The 20332-nt window shown below is 39.3% G+C and overlaps 1 protein-coding gene across 3 annotated transcripts; it reads right to left on the reverse strand.

Annotated features, from left to right (window-relative positions):
• Positions 1 to 1195: 1195 nt before the first annotated feature.
• On the reverse strand, positions 1196 to 18453 carry LOC117400674 (protein LRATD2-like). 3 transcript variants are annotated; one of them, XR_009328492.1, is made up of 5 exons: positions 18278 to 18453; positions 3181 to 3298; positions 2820 to 3030; positions 2402 to 2594; positions 1196 to 2075 (listed from the first exon to the last, which is right to left on the reverse strand). XR_009328492.1 is itself a non-coding variant. In XM_034000942.3 (2 exons), exon 2 carries the CDS (start codon positions 17890 to 17892, stop codon positions 17080 to 17082), a length of 813 nt encoding a protein of 270 aa, XP_033856833.1. In that variant the 5' UTR covers positions 17893 to 18118; positions 18278 to 18453; the 3' UTR covers positions 15585 to 17079. The 3 variants fall into 3 exon arrangements, 1 of the variants encoding a protein (XP_033856833.1); XR_009328493.1 differs by lacking the exon at positions 3181 to 3298; XM_034000942.3 differs by lacking the exons at positions 1196 to 2075; positions 2402 to 2594; positions 2820 to 3030; positions 3181 to 3298 and adding an exon at positions 15585 to 18118.
• Between the last annotated feature and the right edge of the window lie 1879 nt (positions 18454 to 20332).

Here is a 20332-nt window from a genome sequence, read left to right on the forward strand (position 1 = left end):
TTCACTGGTTTCTCAGACACTGTTGGTATTGCCTCACCATTAATGAAGAATGTTTTATCTACTACTTTGCCTTTAATTATAGAGATGCTCCTTGATTTAGTGGACTTGAATTGCATTCGTGCCCATTCAATGTTATTGGTTAATTTGCCCAATAACCGATTAGTGCAGGCTACTGTTGTAGTCATGGTTGTCATGTCATCCATGTATGCTCGAATTGGTGGTAGTCGCATTCCAGAAGCCAAGCGCTCTCCTCCCACTATCCATTTTGATGCCCTAATAATTACTTCCATTGCCATGGTAAAAGAACCTCTAGGCATTGCCATGTAGTGCTGAATTCTGAAGTTGAAAAACTAAATTGCAAATCTCCAAAGTAGGCTTTCACTAAATTTGTTATTGTCATCGGTACACTGAAAAAATCAAATGCTGCTCAAAGAACAGATAGGTCGCATAGTTAAGACATTAAGCATTAATTATTTAAAGATTGTTTTCGCTGCGCATGTCAAAGATAAGTGACAACTATAAGTGATTATACACATCACAAAGAAATCATGCCGTCCTGTCGAAAAAGTTAGTAAATGATTGTAAAATGCAGCAGACAACTGCTGCGCGTGCACATCACTCGTATTTTACCTCAGACACGAGCAAAAGAAAAAATGGACGTGCCTGTGGGACAATCTCATTTTATGCATGCGCAATGCACTGGGGTCCACAGATTTCTGAAGGGGCGTTCACACCGGACGCGTCGCGGCACTGCCGCGTGGCAAAAGCAATGGTTTTCAATGAAGACGGTTACGCGCAGCGGCAGAGAGGCGCGCAAGAGATAAAATATTTTCAACTTTTGCCACGCCGCGTGTTGACGTAACCTACCAACAGCCAATCATGGAAAAGTAGGAGGTTCCTTTGCGAAGAAGAAATAAAAAAATAAAATGGAGGAAAAGCTGTTAGCTTTAATTTCAGATTTCCCGGCGTTGTATAATACAACAATTAATAGTTACCAAGATATTAATAAAAAAGCTGCAGCATGGAGGTCTGTGGGTGTACAAATGGGATTACCGAGTGAATATTAAATATACATAATTACGTAAATGAGATAATATATATTTTTTGTGCTAAACTCCACATTGAAAATAATTATGCACCTGCTACTATAACGTAAGCAATTTTTTTGATAAATTAACTGCAGACAAACTTTTAAAAGATAAAGCAAAACGTTTTATTTGGTGTACATGTGTTATATTTTAACAGTTTTTAACAAAATTAATAAAAATGTACATTGTATTTTTAACTTGGGGAAACCATGGGATTATTATAATTCTAAATTCATTAATTTGGAAGAAATTCATTTTATTGTACCTCATATAAAGTTTTTGGCGACAAGAGATTTCGACAGTAGCAGGTACAGTTTTGATCAAGTACAGTGTGCAAGGCCATATTGGGGAATTGGGAAGCAATTGCAAGGGAATATGGAGTACATTGCTGGCAAACTCACTTCAGAACAGGAAGCTAAACATCTCTGGAAAAATCTAATGAAACCTACCCAATGATTTACATTTTCAAACATACCAAACAAATGCAAATACAGCAGGCAAACAAAACAGACAGTACAGTACAGTAATATACAGCAGGGCGTTTTAAGTTTACTTTCCAGTTTTTCTTTACTTATTTGTCATTCCGTGTCAATTCAACCAGTCGTAAACAGTCATATCAAAGAAACTATTAGTTGAGTGTTCAGATTTCAGATTTTGTAAAAACGTTTTTACTAACTTTGTCCAAATCTGTGACGTATGGGTGACAATGATGTATTGAATGACCCATAATTAAAAATGTAAAAAATAGGATAGTAAACTTAAAAAGACCCGCTGTATTTATTTATTTAAACAATGCTGTGCTGCCATGCCACTTCACCTGGAGCAGCCGAGGGTATTCGCCATACTTCTTTTCTTCAGGATGTGTATGCATGTATATAATCTCTGTTGAATACTGTAGTATATTCTATATATGCATTCTATAAACATGCAAAGATGTCTGTTAAAAATAAGACCAAATCTAGTGACTAAATCAGTTGTGCCAAGCCCCTGCAATGTCAAAAAAGTGATATGAATACAGTTTTAAATCAAACACAATTTATTTTAAAACTAACAACATTTTATAAGTATTAAATCACATTTTCATTAACAAATTAGACTCTGTAATAAACTATAAATAAAATAATGTAAAATTCCATATGTAACTATATATATATATATATATATATATATATATATATATATATATATATATATATATATATATATATATCATATGTATTTACAGAAATATACATTTCTTTTAAATAACCATTTACATTATTTTATAGTAAAATAATGCAATGCTATGTATCTGCATTTAAAAAGAAACTTACTCATGATCTCTTGGAGTTCAAGTTTTGGTAGAGATGGTTTGCAATTATTATTACCAGACTGACTCGAAGACTTAGACCCTGTCACACTGTGCCCTGCCATGTAATCAGTGGTGTAAAGGTCATGCAAAAGATCATTTGTGAACTTTTGAGCATTATGTTTGGCACACCGGGCTAAAAGTTCTTGCTGTATAAACTGTAGAGAAGAAAAATATCCCTTTTACTTCACATGTTTTGGCATGCAAAATAAAACATGAAAAATACAAAATAAATGGACAAATACTGTAAGTGTGTATAGACCTGTAGTTATCCAGAGCTCCCTAAATGCTGAAAAGCTTACAGAGATGTTAAGTAGCTGGTTAAAAAGTACTTACAGCAATATCAACAATTCTGGACAGTGCTGTTGTAGTACAGTACTTACTGTTTTGCAGTCTTCTGTATTATGCAAGAAAACAGGTGCAGGAGCTGGCACACCTTTCTTCCCAGTCCAAAACATTTCTTGCTGATTCTCAGACGATGTTGTCATCATAACGTCTTGTGGCAGCCTGTCTTTTGTCATAGCCTGCGTCTCATGTCCCAGCTGATTGAACGGCAGAGGAGCCTTTCCAATGTGTCGACAGCATGAGGAAGCACTAAGAAGATTACAATAGTGAAATTAAGGTAACTATTATAGAATTACAAAGCTTCTGTTGCCTTTTTTGCTTTATTCTTAAAATGAAATACCATCCATAAACTTGGCTTACACAAAATTGGAAAAAGGCTTGATATAAACCATGACACACCTTCTAAAACTCTCAAAGCTTCCTGCAAATGCTTGTTTTCCTCCAGTAACTTTGTATTTTCAGCTTTTAATTGTTTAATTTCTTCATTCTCCCTTGATGGGGGCTCTTTCATATGTTCCTACAAACATTATAATAAAAGGTTAGAAATTCTAACTTTATATAAAACACTTATTTTGCATTTATAACACAGCTTAGAAAAATAACAACATCCCGGGCATATACTGTATATACCTCCATGGCTAGTGAGCCTAATCACACTTATTAATCACTAAATACACAGTTCTAATTTCCATAACCAACTGCAATTTTTTTTATATAAAAGTTCAATAGAAACTATAGGTCACACTTTACAATAATGACTGCAAATTCTGGAATGAATAAATGCCCTTGGCTTCAACTCAGGCCTAATCACCACCCTAGGCATGGTATATATGCCTGCACCCCACAACTTGTCATGATTTATACCTTTCATATATTATAGTAACAAATATATTACAAATCTTTTGCAACTTCAGTTTTTTTAGAATTACTACTGAGTTCTTCTGTTTGATCTGTTTTTGCTGTTTTGGTTTTCTTTTAAATGCTTGTGGTTCCTAGGCCAAACTTAATAATATATTTTAGTAACTGTTATAAATAAGTTTGAATAATAGATATATTAATTGACTTAATGTGATTTATGGTAATACTCTATGCTGAAAATAATAGTGTAAGATTAATATTGGCCTTCCCTGTCTTTTAACATGTTTTATCTAGTTGCAAGCATTATTACAGATTACGTACATTCATTATACATTGAAAACACTAGAATATTTCATTTTGACCCCCAGTGTATATATTAGAAATATACAATTGCAAGTATCCAAAAGTAATTAACAATAAGTACATGTACATTGGTTTACATTGGCTTACTGTTTCATTTGCATTCTTAGCCAGTTTTCTTTATTTTTGTTTTAATGTATTTACATACTGTGGCAGAGTGTCCCACCCCTATATATTTATTTCTTATTATTTGTATTTTTGTTTGCGGTGCAGTTCAAAGCGCCGTGTATTTGTTATTGTTTTTATAATTTAAAACCTCGTGAGGATGCGTGGCTGACCAGCTACTGATTATTTAACTAGCTGACAGTCACGCATCCTTACCAAACACGTGCAGACTGTTAATAAGATAATTAGCTAGTTAACCCCTCGGCCAGAGTATAAGAACCTGCAGCTGTCCGTGCTGCGGGGTTGAGTGTACAGAGGAGAGTACGGGGAGTGGAGAGAGCGAGGCGAATAAGAGGAAAAATTGCTAAGTATCTGCTTATTTGTTTATTTCTATTTGTTTGGCCAATGTGCCCTTTTGTTTTGTTGTGTTTTGTTTGTTTAAATATTTTGGTTTATTGATTTAATAAAATCAGCTGAACGCTGTTGCGTTCAGTTTCACCCGCCCATCCACTGTTTTGGTTCAGTTACTTCCTGGTCCGTGACGTCACCACACCTCACCACTACAAGCCATCCTGCCACATATGGTGTCCTGCGTGGGACAAAACAACGCCTCCAACAGCCGGACCAGGAAAGGAAAGAACGTTTTTTTTTGTTTTTTTCGAATAGTGGGTTTTGTGGTTTTTAAAAAAAAAAAAAAATAATGGGAAGAAGAAAGCAGCAACAGCAGCAGGAGGCGCATCAAGAGTAGCGCGGGCCCGGTCACAGGTCCCGTCGCGTCTCTGCTACGCCGGATGTTTGCCTTGCCTGTCTGGATGAGGAAAGGTGGTGCTTCCTGTGTGGCGAGGTCAGGTATCTTCCACTCAGCCAGAGCCACGCATGGCAGGAGATGGAGGAGCCTGAGCGTCCGGCATCAGGGGTAGAGATCCCGCTGGCTGAGGTCGACGAGTTCACTCTCCTCTGAGGGAATTTGGGGCTGGCTGGTGGAGCCTGGGAGGAATGCTGAAGAGGCCCTTCCCGATGTGATCAACCTCCTGTGGGCCAGAGATGGAGAGCGATGGGAAGCCTGGGAAAAGCAACACTGCCCAGTGTCCCTCCCGGAGGTTGCGGATATGGTAATCCGCTACCTGGCTGCAGATATGGCAGGGCTACCGCTATCTCCAGCTCCATTGGGAAAAGCCCTGCCGCTGCCATCTCCAGTGCCAGAGGGAGAGGAGCCATCGCTGCCATCTCCAGCACCAGAGGGAGAGGAGCCATCGCTGCCATCTCCAACACCAGAGGGAGAGGAGCCATCGCTGCCGTCTCCAGCGCCAGAGGGAGAGGAGCCATCGCTGCCTTTTCCAGCGCCAGAGGGAGAGGAGCCATTGCTGCCATCTCCAGCGTTAGAGGGAGAGGTCCCATCGCTGACATCTCCAACGCCAGAAGGTGAGGATCCCTCACCACTGTCTCCAGCACTAGCAGCAGAGCAGCAGGAGCTGCCTCTGTCTCCACCACCACCAGGAGCAGAGCAACAGGAGCTCCCTCTGTCTCCACCACCGCCAGGAGCAGAGCAGCAGGAGCTGCCTCTGTCTCCACCACCACCAGGAGCAGAGCAACAGGAGCTGCCTCTGTCTTCACCACCACCAGGAGCAGAGCAGCAGGAGCTGCCTCTGTCTCCACCAGGAGCAGAGCAGCAGGAGCTGCCTCTGTCTCCACCACCACCAGGAGCAGAGCAGCAGGAGCTGCCTCTGTCTCCACCACCACTAGGGGCAGAGCAGCAGGAGCTGCCTGTGCCTCCGCCACCTCCACCAGCAGAGGGTGAATACCTGCTGGTTCCGCCTCAACCGCCGTGGGAGGACTGCTTGCCCCTCCCACCTCCACCAGCAGAGGGTGAATACCTGCTGGTTCCGCCTCAACCGCCGTGGGAGGACTGCTTGCCCCTCCCACCTCCACCAGCAGAGGGTGAATACCTGCTGGTTCCGCCTCAACCGCCGTGGGAGGACTGCTTACCGCTCCCAGCTCCACCAGCAGAGGGTGAATGCCTGCTGGTTCTGCCTCAGCTGCCGTGGGAGGACTTGCCCCTCCCACCTCCACCAACAGAGGGTGAATGCCTGCTGGTTCCGCCTCAACCACCACGGGAGGACTGCTTGCCGCTCCCAGCTCCACCAGCAAAGGGTGAATACCTGCTGGTTCCGCCTCAGCCGCCGTGGGAGGACTGCTTGCCCCTCCCACCTCCACCAGCAGAGGGTGAATACCTGCTGGTTCCATCTCCACCTCCACCGGCAGAGGGTGAATACCTGCTGGTTCCACCTCCACCGTCATGGGAAGGACTGCTCCTTCCCTGCCTCGCACCGCCCAAGGATGCCTGCTTTGCACCGCCCAAGGATGCCTGCTCTGCATCGCCTGGGGCTGCCTGTTGCTCCGCATTGCCTGGGGCTGCCTGTTGCTCCGCATCGCCTGGGGCTGCCTGTTGCTCCGCATCGCCTGGAGAGCCACCAGTTACAGGGTACGAGGGAGAAGTGGAACTCCCACTGCCGCCTCCATGGCCAGGGGCTCCCCTCCCGAGTTCGCCTCCCAAGGGTCCGCTGCCGTCTCCTCCCGAGGGTCCGCTGCTGCTGCCGTCGCCTCCCTAGGGTCCGCTGCTGCTGCTGCTGCCGTCGCCTCCCTAGTGTCCACTGCTGCTGCCGTCGCCTGCCAAGGGTCCGCTGCTGCTGCCATCGCCTGCCGAGGCGATGGCAGCAGGAGGTCAGGGGGGGGAGGTCAGGAGGCCAGCTCCCCCCGCAGCAATTTCGCTGCAGGAGAAAGGGTGGCCGGAGCCCCACGGAGGAGAGCTGTCGGCCATGAAGAAGGGGGGGCAGGTCTGGAGACCACCCCCCAAATTTTCTTGGCCAAAGGAGCCGGCCTGTGTGCGGTCCATCGGAACGCTACGGCTGTTTGGGTGGGAGGAGGACATCCCACCGTGGCCGCCACCTTTGGCCCGTTGCTGCCCCTGTTCCTGGGCCGGGACTGCTAGCCAGGACTTCGGGGACTAAGGGGGGAGGTGGCCGAAAAGGCCATGTGTGCTGCGCACAAGGGGGGGCATGTGTGGCAGAGTGTCCCGTCCCTATATATTTATTTATTATTATTTGTATTTTTGTTTGCGGCACAGTTCAAAGCGCCGCGTATTTGTTATTGTTTTTATAATTTAAAACCTCGTGAGGATGCGTGGCTGACCAGCTACTGATTATTTAACTAGCTGACAGTCACGCATCCTTACCAAACGAGTGCAGACCTCAAGCAGTCTCTTATCAAGATAGGCACGGCTCCCAGAATTGAGTGCCAAATCTCTGTTAACACATTTCAGCTTGAATATAGAAAGTTGCTGTACTAAATAAGTGTGTGTTAAGTTTGTTTGTTTTAAGTAATACAAACTGTTGTGGTAAAAAGGACTAAAAGATTTACAAAGGACCAGTACATTATTTGACTGGTTAGAAAATAAAAGCTTGTAATTTAGTCTTAAGATAGGTTTTTAAGAAAGGTAAACTCTAGGTGACCTGTCTTCTCGAACTTTCTACAAGCCTACCTTTGGAAAGATCATTGCTTGATACAAGGAGGTATACTAGGCATGAAATGCAGGGATCCTCTTATCAATAAACATACGGCATCAAGGCCAGAATTATTTCTCGTTTTAGAAGAAGGGGGGTTAGAATAGAAATGGACTAATTCCAATATATATTAAAATACTTAGTTGCCAGGCAGAGAAAAAGCATGTGGAGCAAAAGGTGTAGAGGTAGGAATCACTACTGAAATTGGCAAAGAGAGAGGTGTCTCAAGCAAACTGGTTTTAGCCATTTTGTGAACAGCTAAAAAATAAGAAGTCATCTGAAGTTCAGCTAAGTTCAGGCGGTCAAGAGCTTATAGGAAAGAAATGTTACAGCCTTACAACTTAAATAGAAACAATTAGATTTTCCACAGGGAGAAACTCTATATTAAACAGACATAGGATGGAAGTTCCCTATAATACCTGCTAAACACACACCTGTAAGGAGAGAAGGAAACTAATTTGAAAAGATGAGATGATATGAGGGAATATATTTTTAGAAGCCAGGTACATATGATCAGTATAATCAGAACTCTTGGTGTTCAAACAACACTCATATATTCAAACAAAATTATTTTATTTGTAATACACATATAAAAAGTAGTAAGGTAGCAAGGACCCTGTTAACTCTGCTTCACCTAACTTTTCAGATAAAGGAGGGGGTCTAGAGATGAGTGGATGAGATCATGGTCAAGTGTTTTAGACACGTGTTATTGGCATATGACTCCAATTAATTGTGAAAAGTTAGTTATTTGCCAAAATAGATAAGAACTGTCTAAAGCTAATTAATGATTGGATTAAGTCTTCCCATGTATTCCAATGGAGAGAGAATCTTATAAAAGCCTAGATCTCTCACAATGAGGTACCACAATTCATACCTTCTCATAGTAGCAGGGTGAAGTGGTCCAACTTCTGCAGACTTCCTCAATTAAACTGATTGAACTCAGTTTGATCTGCTCTTTGAAGACAGTTATATTCTTTCATTTACGCTACTCTTCCTTGTAATAGGAGGTAAGAAAAATTATTAAATCAATGTATCTTACATGTATTGGTTGTATTGCTATTGCAATAAGGTGTTGAAACTATGTTTTAGTATTAAGAGAATGTTATATTGAATGAACTAAAATATAGACGTGGGTGCTTGTAGGCTTTGTGCTTAGCTGGCCCGAGGGCTGCACAAAATACATATAATTGTATTATGTTATTGAAGTATTAATGCTGAGCTTGTAATAAACTTGGGACTGCTAATTGTTATTACATATTTCTGGGTTTTGGTGGTATGCGCAAACTACTAATCCAATATTAAAAGCATTTTAATAAACCGAAGGAGTGCTGATGTTGCTCTGATTCATAAAACTTCAAATAAATGAGTCTGAGTGATTTTCTTGGTTAAACAAAGGTTTTATGGACACACAGCTCGTCCAGGGCTCGAACATAAACCACTAGGAGTTTATGCTATCTCTGTCCTCCTAACGTCTCCCCTGAGTTAAGAGTGTGTGCAGAATAAAATAAAAAGAGTATGTGAAAACCTAAATCGTGACAAAGCCTTGTGCATCCTCAATCCATGCAACCTCCCCAATGTCAGTTGCATTTTCGTTGAAAAAATCAAACAGCGCAAACATGTTAAAAACCTCCACCTAAATGACACTGAATAAACTTAATTAGTATTTTTTTTTTTTCAAAGTGGAATTTTACACAAGATTAATTTAATGTATTAAGTAAACAGATTAGGCTTGGACCAAATTAAAACTTTGACCCACCCACTAATCACAATTATACACCCAGTAGGTTGCATCTGTTGTAGAAACAATAGTCAGAGCCAGATTTGTAATTTGCTTTTAGCTAGTGGGTCAAAGTTTTGATTTGGTCCAGGTCCTAGTCCTAATAAACATAAAATAATGACATTGCAACTGTGCTTAATACTTTTTAGTATTTTGTTTTTATATTGATAGGTTAAACTATAGACTGTATTTATTTTTTACATATTGTATATTTTCCTTTTACATGCTCAGTAACCCAGGTACTTTTACAAAATGTTAAGTTAAGGACTGTTGAGATTAATGTACTAATCAGTATCACGTCTTTCTTAAGCTTGCACAAGTTGAAATGATAATAAAAAAATAAAAAATAAACTAAGTTTATATATGTTTCTTATCAATACATACATGCTGTGTCCTTACCCGGTTTATTTATTATCAATACATGCATGTAACTGCCTAGTCACTTCGTTATTCGTTTTTTTTTTTTTTTTTTTTTTTTTTTTTTAATGGAATAAAAATAAGACATAGGCTTCTGCAGCCCTATTTGCTATGTAGCCTACATAATGTAAAACTTTCCCACACGATATTCTTTAATAAGTTGAACTTGAATATTTTTCGTTTTCCAGCCGCTTAATAGTTTACTTTTTCAGCTTGAGTAAGTATCCGACTGTCCCCATAATATTGCCCCAGATTACATTGTTACGTGTTATATTGTGTAGGCATTCCCTTGTGAAAAAGTAGTAAGTAGTAAAGTTATACTAAAAGTATAATGGGTCAAAAAAAAAAAAAGTACAAGTAGTATGCTATTAGTATGCTACTTTTTCACAAGAGTAGCCTACCTGTAAATTGTATTGCAGGTATATTATACACAGTAGCAGTTTGTAAGCCTCAAAGAAATGGTTCGCTGGAAAGCTATTCAAATGTTTGTGATGTTTATATTGTCTTTTGTTTTTTGAGTGAGGGCTTAAACTAATATATATATATATATATATATATATATATATATATATATATATATATATATATATTAAAGTCGAGAATAAGGAAAATAAAATATCTTACCAACTGTTTACCTCAGCCCAACAGACAAAACGTTTGAGTAGGACGCTCGAGATCAGACGATACGTGTGGAGCCTTAGCCCGTGCCCCTTAGCACGAGCTGCTTATAGAGGGAGAGGGAGACCGTTAAATAATGTAAGTGTAGTATCAAACAAAATGTCTACAACTAGGAAAAAATACAAACGTTACCTTTCTAACTTTGAAGAGGAAGTGCCAGAATCCACAAAAAGGTATAGGGAAAACCATCCATGTAATTTATTACAAAGAAACTGCTCACAGTGTTACCTACAGTCAACCAACACTACCTTCGACAACCAACCTGGAGCTCCATGTAATGAATATTCAGAAGAAACAGGCTTGCTTGTGTATAACGAAGATGATGAACATCTCTTTTATGGAGAATTTGAAGAGAGTGACATTGAGCAACCTACTTTGGAGGTAAGATATACATAATAATAAAAATGACTGAGTTTTTTTTTTTAAATTACTGCATCTTTTTGTATAAATGCCTTTATTATTATTAGTATTTTTATTTTTTAGGAAGGACAGAATGTGTTTATAGATGCACATGATGGAGATTTTGGTGACAACCAACAAAACAACCTACAAAATGTAGCAATATTTCTAGTTTTTTAATTTTATTTTTCTTCCTAGATATTCAAGTTTCATAAGACATAATACATGCAAGATTTTTTTACTTTAAAGAAATATTTGTGTTGCCTCGACGAGGTTAATCCTTTTTGAAAATGAGGTGTTTGGGATATTTTAAAAGGAAAAACATAATAATAAAAATATCTTTTGATTAGAGCAATTTTAAGAGTTAAGTTTAACTAGTTATAATAATCATATTAGTTTGAGCGATTCTCAGAATTTGCTATATTTACTAATTAATGCTAATTTATGCTTGATTTATCCAGGAATGCCTTTTTGATTCAACATCTTTTGATGAAGACAACCCAATTCATGAAGGATCAAAAATCACAAAAGGACAGTTGCTTGCAATGTTGATAGCCCATACACTGAAACATTACGTGTGTGGCGTAGCATTAAAAGACATGTTGGAGTTGTTGAATGTAATCGCACCAGGTTGTGTGCCCAAATCTGTGTGGTTTCTTAACAAAACCTTCTTTAACTTAGCGGAAAAAGCCAAAATACATTACTATTGCCCAGAACGTCTTTTCTACCTAGGCCAGAATCCACTAGATAAGTGTAGTGAGTGCAATAGTGTAGTAAGTCAGAAGCAGTGTCTAAAAGATAGTAACTTCTTTTTTGGTAATGCCTTTAACTGTGCAAATTAAAAATCTTCTTCAGCAGCCTGACATTCAGAATGCACTAAGGTCACATTTTAGTTCTGATGGTCTGACAAATGACATTGACACAGGAAAAGAGTATAGAAACCCCAACCTATCTGCATTTACTGAAAACCCTGACAATGTTACACTTTCTTTTAATTGTGATGGTAGTCCTGTTTTCAAATCCTCACGTTATTCCATATGGCCCATTCTTTGTACTATCAATGAGCTCCCATTGAAAGAAAGGTGCGAGAATGTTATTCTACATACATTGTGGTTTGGTTCTAAAAAACCTCACATTGACACCTATTTTGCTCCTTTTATAGAAGACATTAGGCAGTATTATATAGCTGGTATAGAATGGCGGGACCAGTATGGCACGCAGCACACAACTAAAGTGTGTCCCCTGATCTGTGTATGTGATGCAGTGGCGCGTGCTATGGTGCAAAATTTTAAACAATATAATGGTGCTTATGGTTGTGGCTTTTGTTTGCAAAGGGGAGAGGTTGTACCTCGAAGAAATGGTTATGCACAAGTCTATTCTCTTGAAAATGATATGGCACCTCTCAGAACAAAAGAGCAAACAATACATTATGCAGAGAAAGTCTGTGTTCAAGGTAATGGGCAATCTGAAATGGGAGTTAAAGGTGCCAGTCCGTTGCTCCCTGAATTTGACATGATTAAGGGTTTTGTTCCTGATTACATGCACTCTGTATGCTTAGGTGTAGTTAGGCAATTCACTAATCTGTGGTTTGATACCAAGAATGCAAATCAAGATTTCCATTTAACATCTAGAGACATGCAACTCATTGATGCGCAACTACTGAAACTCAGACCTCCCAATGAAGTTTGTCGTAACCCAAGACCATTGTCTGACAAAGCTTACTGGAAGGCATCAGAATGGAGGGTTTTTCTCTTGCTGTATTCTCCTGTGGTCCTTAGGGGTTTACTAAATAGCACTTTTTACAGGCATTGGATGCTATTAGTAAATGCGATATACAGCCTACTGTCACCATCTGTTACTGAGGAACAAATTAACTGTGCTGAGAAATGTTTGGTAAAATTTGTTGTACAAATTTCTGAAATTATGGCAAATAACACTGCTCCAACAATGCTCATCTGCTTACTATTTGACAGATAGTGTGAGACAGTGGGGACTATTGTGGGCTAATTCAGCTTTTGTTTACGAGGACACCAATGGCAAATTGCTAAACCTTTTCTCAGGCACACAATCTGTTCCTTTTCAAATTTTCAAGAAATTTTATGCTGCTCAAAAAATAATGCGATATAGCGGACAAACATTTGACAATGCTCCTAATGTAGTTCGAGACCTGTTCTGCAGAATGACAAGTAATCAGCCACATATAGAAAATCCATGCACGTGAAGAGAGATGTTGTTACCTCTGCAAATGCGACAAAAGACCTTTACTGAATGAAGAAAGAGTAGCATTAGAAAAGTGTGGTCATATAAACACATTAAGAACAGACAGATCAAGTGTAAGTGTGTACAAGCGATGTATAATCGCAAACAAACTGTATACTACATCTACTTATGCCACAGGATTTAACAGAGACAACTCTGTCATTTTCACTGATCGGTTTTTTGGGTACATCGCCTCCGTTATCGTTGTCCCAAGTGAAGAAGCTTCTTGCTTTTTAGAGATGCTTGTTTTTTACAAAAAGCTTAAAAGATTGATATACCACGGGACAATTTATGACAATTATGCAGAATTTAATCTTGCCAGTTTCATGACAAATGTTGTTGACTGTGTTGAACTTGCAGTTTGTAGACCAGAAGATATCAAAGCAAAATGTATCCTTGTACCACACAAACACGGAGTACGCGATAAAAGTTCCAAAATTTGAATTAGACTAAAGACTGACTGTGAATCATTTATTGGACTGACTGTATCACTTCTCGACTTAGTTCCCCTGTTTTGCATCACATGCATGACAACTAACAAGTTTCTTGATGCCATACTTGTAAAAACGTTTTGGATGTTGTGTAATTTTAGGCCTTGGACACCATCTTTCAGGGGTTCAAGGTGGTGAAAATCAGATCGGGCAAGATTGAGACTGTAGGGAGCTATGTGGTAGAGGTTAAAAGTGCATGCCCTCTGTGGTCTTGCATTAGCGAGATCACACAATGCTTGGATGACAATCTACGCTTTGAATGGCCTGCATTTTGAACCTCTACTACAGTGGTGTCAACCCTGATCCTGGTCCAGCACACACAGGGGTCCTGCTCTACCACATCCCCCCCTACAGTCCGGATCCTAATGATTTTCACCACCTTGCCCCAGACGGATGGTGTGCAAGGCCTAAAATTTGACAGTAATCACATAGTCTAGAAGGCAGTACAAATTGCCATTACAGCAACCAAAAAGTATGGTAAGAAACATGTTATTTGTTGTTATGCATATACAGGGTGTCCCAAAAGTCATGCACCATATGTAATAACTTGACAAATAATGTTTATTATTAGATTCAAATAAGAATGTATATTATGAAATAACTTGACAAATGTTTATTGTTACTAAATTACAGCTGTTTTTCAAATATTCCATCATTTACTTCTAAACACTTCCTGATTCTAAGGACACATGACGTTTGAACCCTCAATAACAACTCTTCACTCATCTTTGCACATATTATTGCAACTCTTTGCTCCACTGTTAGTTTTCCTGCCATCCTGTTGAAATTAACCCTGCAACAAGGAAAAATGACAATTATAAACACTTAATTATCTTCCCCTACGGTGGGCGACTTTTGTGCATAAACTGTATATATATATATATATATATATATATATATAGTATATATGTGTTTGTGTTTTTATTTATGTACCTTTAATAGTTTATTGTACAGTAGGAATACTTCTGCAATTAATAAATGTGTACTAACTGATAAAAACTTTATGCTGGTTATATTGAATAGGGACAATGTTTTTTTGTTTTTTTTTTAATAATAATAATAATAATGTATGTATATTTATGTGTAACTAGTTGTATGGCATGTATAAATGCATGTATGTTAAATCAATCTGGCTGGTGTCAGTAATTTTTCTATGACAAGTGCCATACACTACTAGAGGACCAAAGAATAAAGGCTATCATACATAGTGAAACCACTTAGAGATAGTAAAATATATAATACTAGTGTACTATAGTATTTGTTGTAGTACTGTAGGACGTACTATAGTACATCACAAGGTACTATAGTATACAACAGTATACTATAGTATAGTAGTATTCTATTGAATATTTGAGTACATACTATAGTACATCACAAGGTACTATAGTAGATACTATACTATTTTATAGAATTCTACAGAATACTGTAGTAGGTACTATAGTTTTTTATAGTATTCTGTAGATTATTTTCATATGGGCAAGTTAAGTAATTCCTGGTGCTGCAAGGTACGACAAAATTCTACAGTCTAGATTCCAAAAAAATAACAGTGTAGTTTTTTTTTCTATAGCATATACTATATATATATACTGTATATACACACACACATTTTTAAGTATTTAAAAAAGGTACCACAGTATAAAAAAAACTATAGAACTCTATAGATTTTGAAAGAATAATACTATAGTACGTACTATAGTTTTAAGGTACTATTTTTTTCTATAGAATTCTATAGATTCCGCAAAAATACCATAGGTACATACTATAATATTTACTACAGAAAATACTATCGTACTTTCTATAGATTTTTTTCATATGGGATGTAATTAATATTATATATATATATATATATATATATATATATATATACACACACACACACACACACACACACACACACACTTTAAAAGCAACTTGTTTTTATTTTATACTTTTATTTTTTACAATTGCCTGATGTTTTGGGTGCTCTATAAATGGTGTCTGGCTGTTGACTCATGCCACTTCACTTCTTCTGTGTGGAAGGAGGCACTTTTTTACACAGAGAATTGTGAGGGTCTGGAACCAACTCCCCAGTAATGTTGTTGAAGCCGACACCCTGGGATCATTCAAAAAGCTACTTGATGAGATTTTGAGATCAATAAGATACTAACAAAGGAGCAAGATGAGCTGAATGGCCTCCTCTCGTTCGTTTGTAAACTTTCTTATGTTCTCTCTGTCCCTCAGTTTGTTGGGGGGGGTTGGGGGGTTGGGGGGTTGGGGTGGGGATCGGGGTGATTGTGGTTATATATAACGTACGCATTTTTTTTTTTGGATAAATTAACTGCAGACTTTTAAAAGATAAAGCAAAACGTTTTATTTGGTGTACATATGTTTGAATAGTTTTTAACAAAATTAATAAAAAAGGAGGGGGGGGGTGATTGTGGTGGTTACAATTAGGTTTTATAAAATATATATTTATAATGTTTCGCTTCCCAGTTCTGTCAAGAGTTTTATTTTCCCGCTGGCATTTACTGTTTGTTGCTCGGCAACTAAAACCACTGTACCTGCAGCCGTGACGTAACAACGGACCGCCCACTGATTTTACCCTGCAGTGTTTGGTGTGTACTGCAGCGCGGCGCGCAAGCAGGTGGCATGGGTGCCGCGTCCGGTGAACGCCCCTTGAGGGGGTACTGAATTGGTTACAACACCGGCAAACCCCGGCACAAATTAAGCACTAATAATAGGTAACGATACTGTTACTTGTAGTTTATTCAATCTGTTACTTTTACCCTGCGTAAACAGTGATTGCCCGTTCTCATCTAGCAAGAGTGTGTAATTGAAAATATTATATTAAGTTTACATAATAATGAACAGCATTATTAGCCTCCTATTTCTATGTGTTTCTGGATTATGCTGCCCAGTTTATAATATCTAAGGCCGACGATAAAACGAGTTTGACTGTATGGTATTTGTCTTTTTCTTTTCTTGTGTGGGTCTCGCTATATTGCGGTTTTATAGGACCCACCCGCCCGCCATATATGCGAGTGTGTGATGTATTTTCTGGACCTCTACAACTTGGCAGCTAACCCGAGCCCCTCCCCTCCGGAAAATCCTGGTTGCGCCATATTGCTAACGTTGTTTATAAAGTAGATTTGTGTATAAATACAGTAATATATTACAGACCAGCCAATGCAAACACAACTTAACTGTGCAAACTAGTAACAAAAATACATGTGACCTTTACATTTCAAGGCCTGAGTACCACAACAGTACATTTGGTTTGATAAAATCAACTACAGTTAGTTAAGTCTGAAGCAAAACTAATCTTCCTTTCTTTCCACTTGTGATTTGAATAAAAACGGAACAGTGAGTGGCCCAAGGACTAACAGCTCCGTTTCCTAACCCCTTTTTTAATCCATCAGTGAGCATTGTGATCAGTCCCGACTTCCTCCGAATGCAGATGGCTGACTAGCTCCTGGATCACAGCGTTTTTACCAATCTGATCGTTTCTCCTCCTTTCCATTATCAAATCTTCCATACTCTGAAACTCCAAAATGTGACTCTTTTTCTCGGAAAGTTGTATTTTTAAGCTGTAAGGTTGTTTGCCTATCCGGATCTCCCCTCCAATTTTGAACTCCCGTTTGCCAAATTTGCACCAAGCAGCAAAACACTCAGAGTTTCTCCAATTTAGCTCCCTGTCTCTTACCCCGACCTGTTCCATGGCATTCCGCACCACAATTTCAGAGTTTTGAGGTTTGAATTTGTAAACATTGTTAACAATTCTACCTCTCCTCCCTTGACTAGCGTCTGTCATAAAATCATTCTTGACCTCAGCTCTGTGCAAGTGTACGACGTGGAAATCTCCAACGTACACAGTCCAATGGGGGTATTGATTTTTAGCCACAAACTCCACCAAATCTCCCGGTTTGCACGTGTTTAATAAATGTTCTGGAGAACAGGTACTCAGGTCTCCAGCTCTCAGACTCTTCTCGTATACGCACTCATCTCTGTAGAAAACAGAACACTCCACCTCGTTGCATGTGTCATAATTCTCTTCCTGTTTCGGGTCCTTCTCTGATCCCCCAACATTATCCTCCAAATCACCGTCATCGTTAGAAAATATATACGACACCCCTATCCGAGGACAGTCTTCTTGATCCACCCCAGTCGGGTCTGATGTCGGAACCTCTGCGTAAGTTAAATGAGTCAGTTTCTCAACCTGATTCCCCATTCCACTTCCAGCCACGAAACAAAAGTAAACAAGGAGATGCAATTCCACCTGTTAAGACAGGGGGAAACGAACAGCAAACAGACGGACCAGCTCGCAATGTGACCTGGACAAAACTAATTTCACGTAGCAACGGGGTTTCAATCCATCATGAGTTATAATTAAGAGATGAATGCAGCTTTTGTAAACATCCAAAAGTATTGTTCCTTTCTAACCAAAGTGTGTCAACCTATTAAAAAACAGATTAGAGTTATGGTTAAATAGTTGCCGGTAACAGACATAAGCACTGATGTAGTATGTTCCATCCAGGTGTGCCCCACCTAACACGGCAAAGTTCACCACAAAAACAAACAACACAAAGAAATAAACTTTGGATTTCAAAACTTACCTTTAGTTTTTTAGACAAGTTTTAAAAAAATCAATAAATAAAGAACAGCTGTGGTACTGGTATTATGAGGTAATCTGTATTCCAGTAATTTTATCCTCCCACATAAATCTGTACAGTCGAACAGGCAGGTACACTGATCTCCGGTTGTGTAACTCCAACTTGAAGTCTTCAGCTCCCATTACATATCTGAACTGACTGGTGCAGTAATTACACGGCCTTGTGATTTAAAGAGACAGTGGGTTTAGGGACCTAAAGTTAATTGCCGATTGCCGATTGCCGATTTCGTTTAAACTCAAGACACTTGGTACAGACATTTCAGAAGCCGACCGTGCTGTTTTACACGTGCTTGTACATCCAGCTGTGTAAAATAAATAATGCAATAAGGTTTTTAAAATGTTAACTTAACAATGTATACAGGGTCTCATATTATTATTATTTTATTTTGTTTATTTATTTATTTATTTATTTATTTATTTATTTATTTATTTATGTGTTGGGTTAAGTATGTACATTTCTTAAACAGTTTGTTCCTTATTTTAATCATTTTGTCTTTTTTCAACAGACACACTTCTCTATTTAAGACCAGCCTGTGTCACATTACTTCTGTATAGGTCTATTTAGATCTGTACAGTTTCTGTTCCTTGTTAATTTTAAAACACTTTGTCTTTTTTAAATATACACACTTCTCTATTTAAAGCCATCCTGTGTCTCTTCCTTCTGTGTCGGGGCAGTATACCTCTGGACATGCAGCCTCTACACATGTTAACAATTCACATTTCTCCCCTTTTAAATTGTTTTTCATTTTTAAGTAACTGCATTGCAACCTTGTTTTTACCATTTACTGCAACGATTCGCCATTGGTTCTGGATCGTTTCTTATCTTCTAAACTGAGCGACCAGCAACACCCTTAGCACATGACCAGCAACACCTTTAGCACATGACCAGTGACGCTGTTAGCCAGTGCTGGGGGCACCTAATTTCTTATCTTCGAGCGACGCCCCTTAGCTCCATGCGGGGCACAGTTTAGTGTACAACAGTGTTCTCTTTGCCTCGGACTCAGACAAGCACAGACACATTTAAGGTTTGTAGCATTTTATTTTTAAAATGTTTTTTCTTTAAGCAAATACGTTGTAACACGTCTAGTATAATGGCAGCCGATAGTCAAGGTTTTAAATTCTGTTTTTTATTGGGCTTTCTAATGTTTTAAACTCAAGACACTTTGTCGGGACATTTCAGAGCACCGTGTGTTGCTGTGACAGAAATACAATGAGTTTTGGTTGTAAATCAAAACTGTGAGGGCGCTAAGCAGCGAAAGTAGAGTTCTTTGGTCTGGCCTGACAGTTATTTATTTGTTTATTTATCTACAGTGGCTCTCAAAAGAATTTACCCCTGTGACAGAAATACAATGAGTTCTGGTGATAAATCTTCCTCCCGACCTGTGAGGGCGCTAAAGAACGGGAGGAGAAGTATCTAGAAGGGCTGGCCTGACAGTTCGTTTCTGGGACCGGGAAGTGGGTCAGCCTGGAAGGAAGCGAGACTCTGTTGTAAGAGCGTATTGATTTGACAGGTAAACGAGGGGCAGCTGCAAGTAATAAGGCAGCTGCAACTGTTTACCTAGATATCATGCAGGATTACATATAGGGGCCAGGGTAACGCTGTTCTTTTCCTTCGTTTGGGTTAAGCGTTAGGGGAGAGAGAAAGATCGAGAGAGGAGCTCTCGTTGTTAAAAAGTTAATAAGAGAAATAATTATGTGTTGTGTTTTGTTGTGTTTGTCTGTGTAATTGTCTGTGTTTTTCACCACCAGACAGTTAAAACACTACTCCGGAGCTGTCGCCAAGGGTCAGCACTGTCCGGAGCACCACTGCACACCGCACTATCTGTGTTTAAACAAAAGCACCATCACGACTGCACTCACCCAGGACTGGTGACCGTCTGTTTGTTTTGTTTGGGACTGTACCCTGTTTATTGTTATCCCCGTGCGTTACATATTGTTGTGTATCGCCGGGGATCTGTTTATTTTTCGGTCACCAGACCTGGAAAAGAAATAAAGCACC

The sequence above is a fragment of the Acipenser ruthenus genome, chromosome 4 (genome assembly GCF_902713425.1).
Source record: "Acipenser ruthenus chromosome 4, fAciRut3.2 maternal haplotype, whole genome shotgun sequence".
Taxonomy (NCBI): Eukaryota; Metazoa; Chordata; class Actinopteri; order Acipenseriformes; family Acipenseridae; genus Acipenser; species Acipenser ruthenus.

What these genes read in the sequence shown, in the direction of transcription:
- LOC117400674 (XM_034000942.3), bottom strand. Translation starts at nt 17,892, where the DNA reads ATGGGGAATCAGGTTGAGAAACTGACTCATTTAACTTACGCAGAGGTT.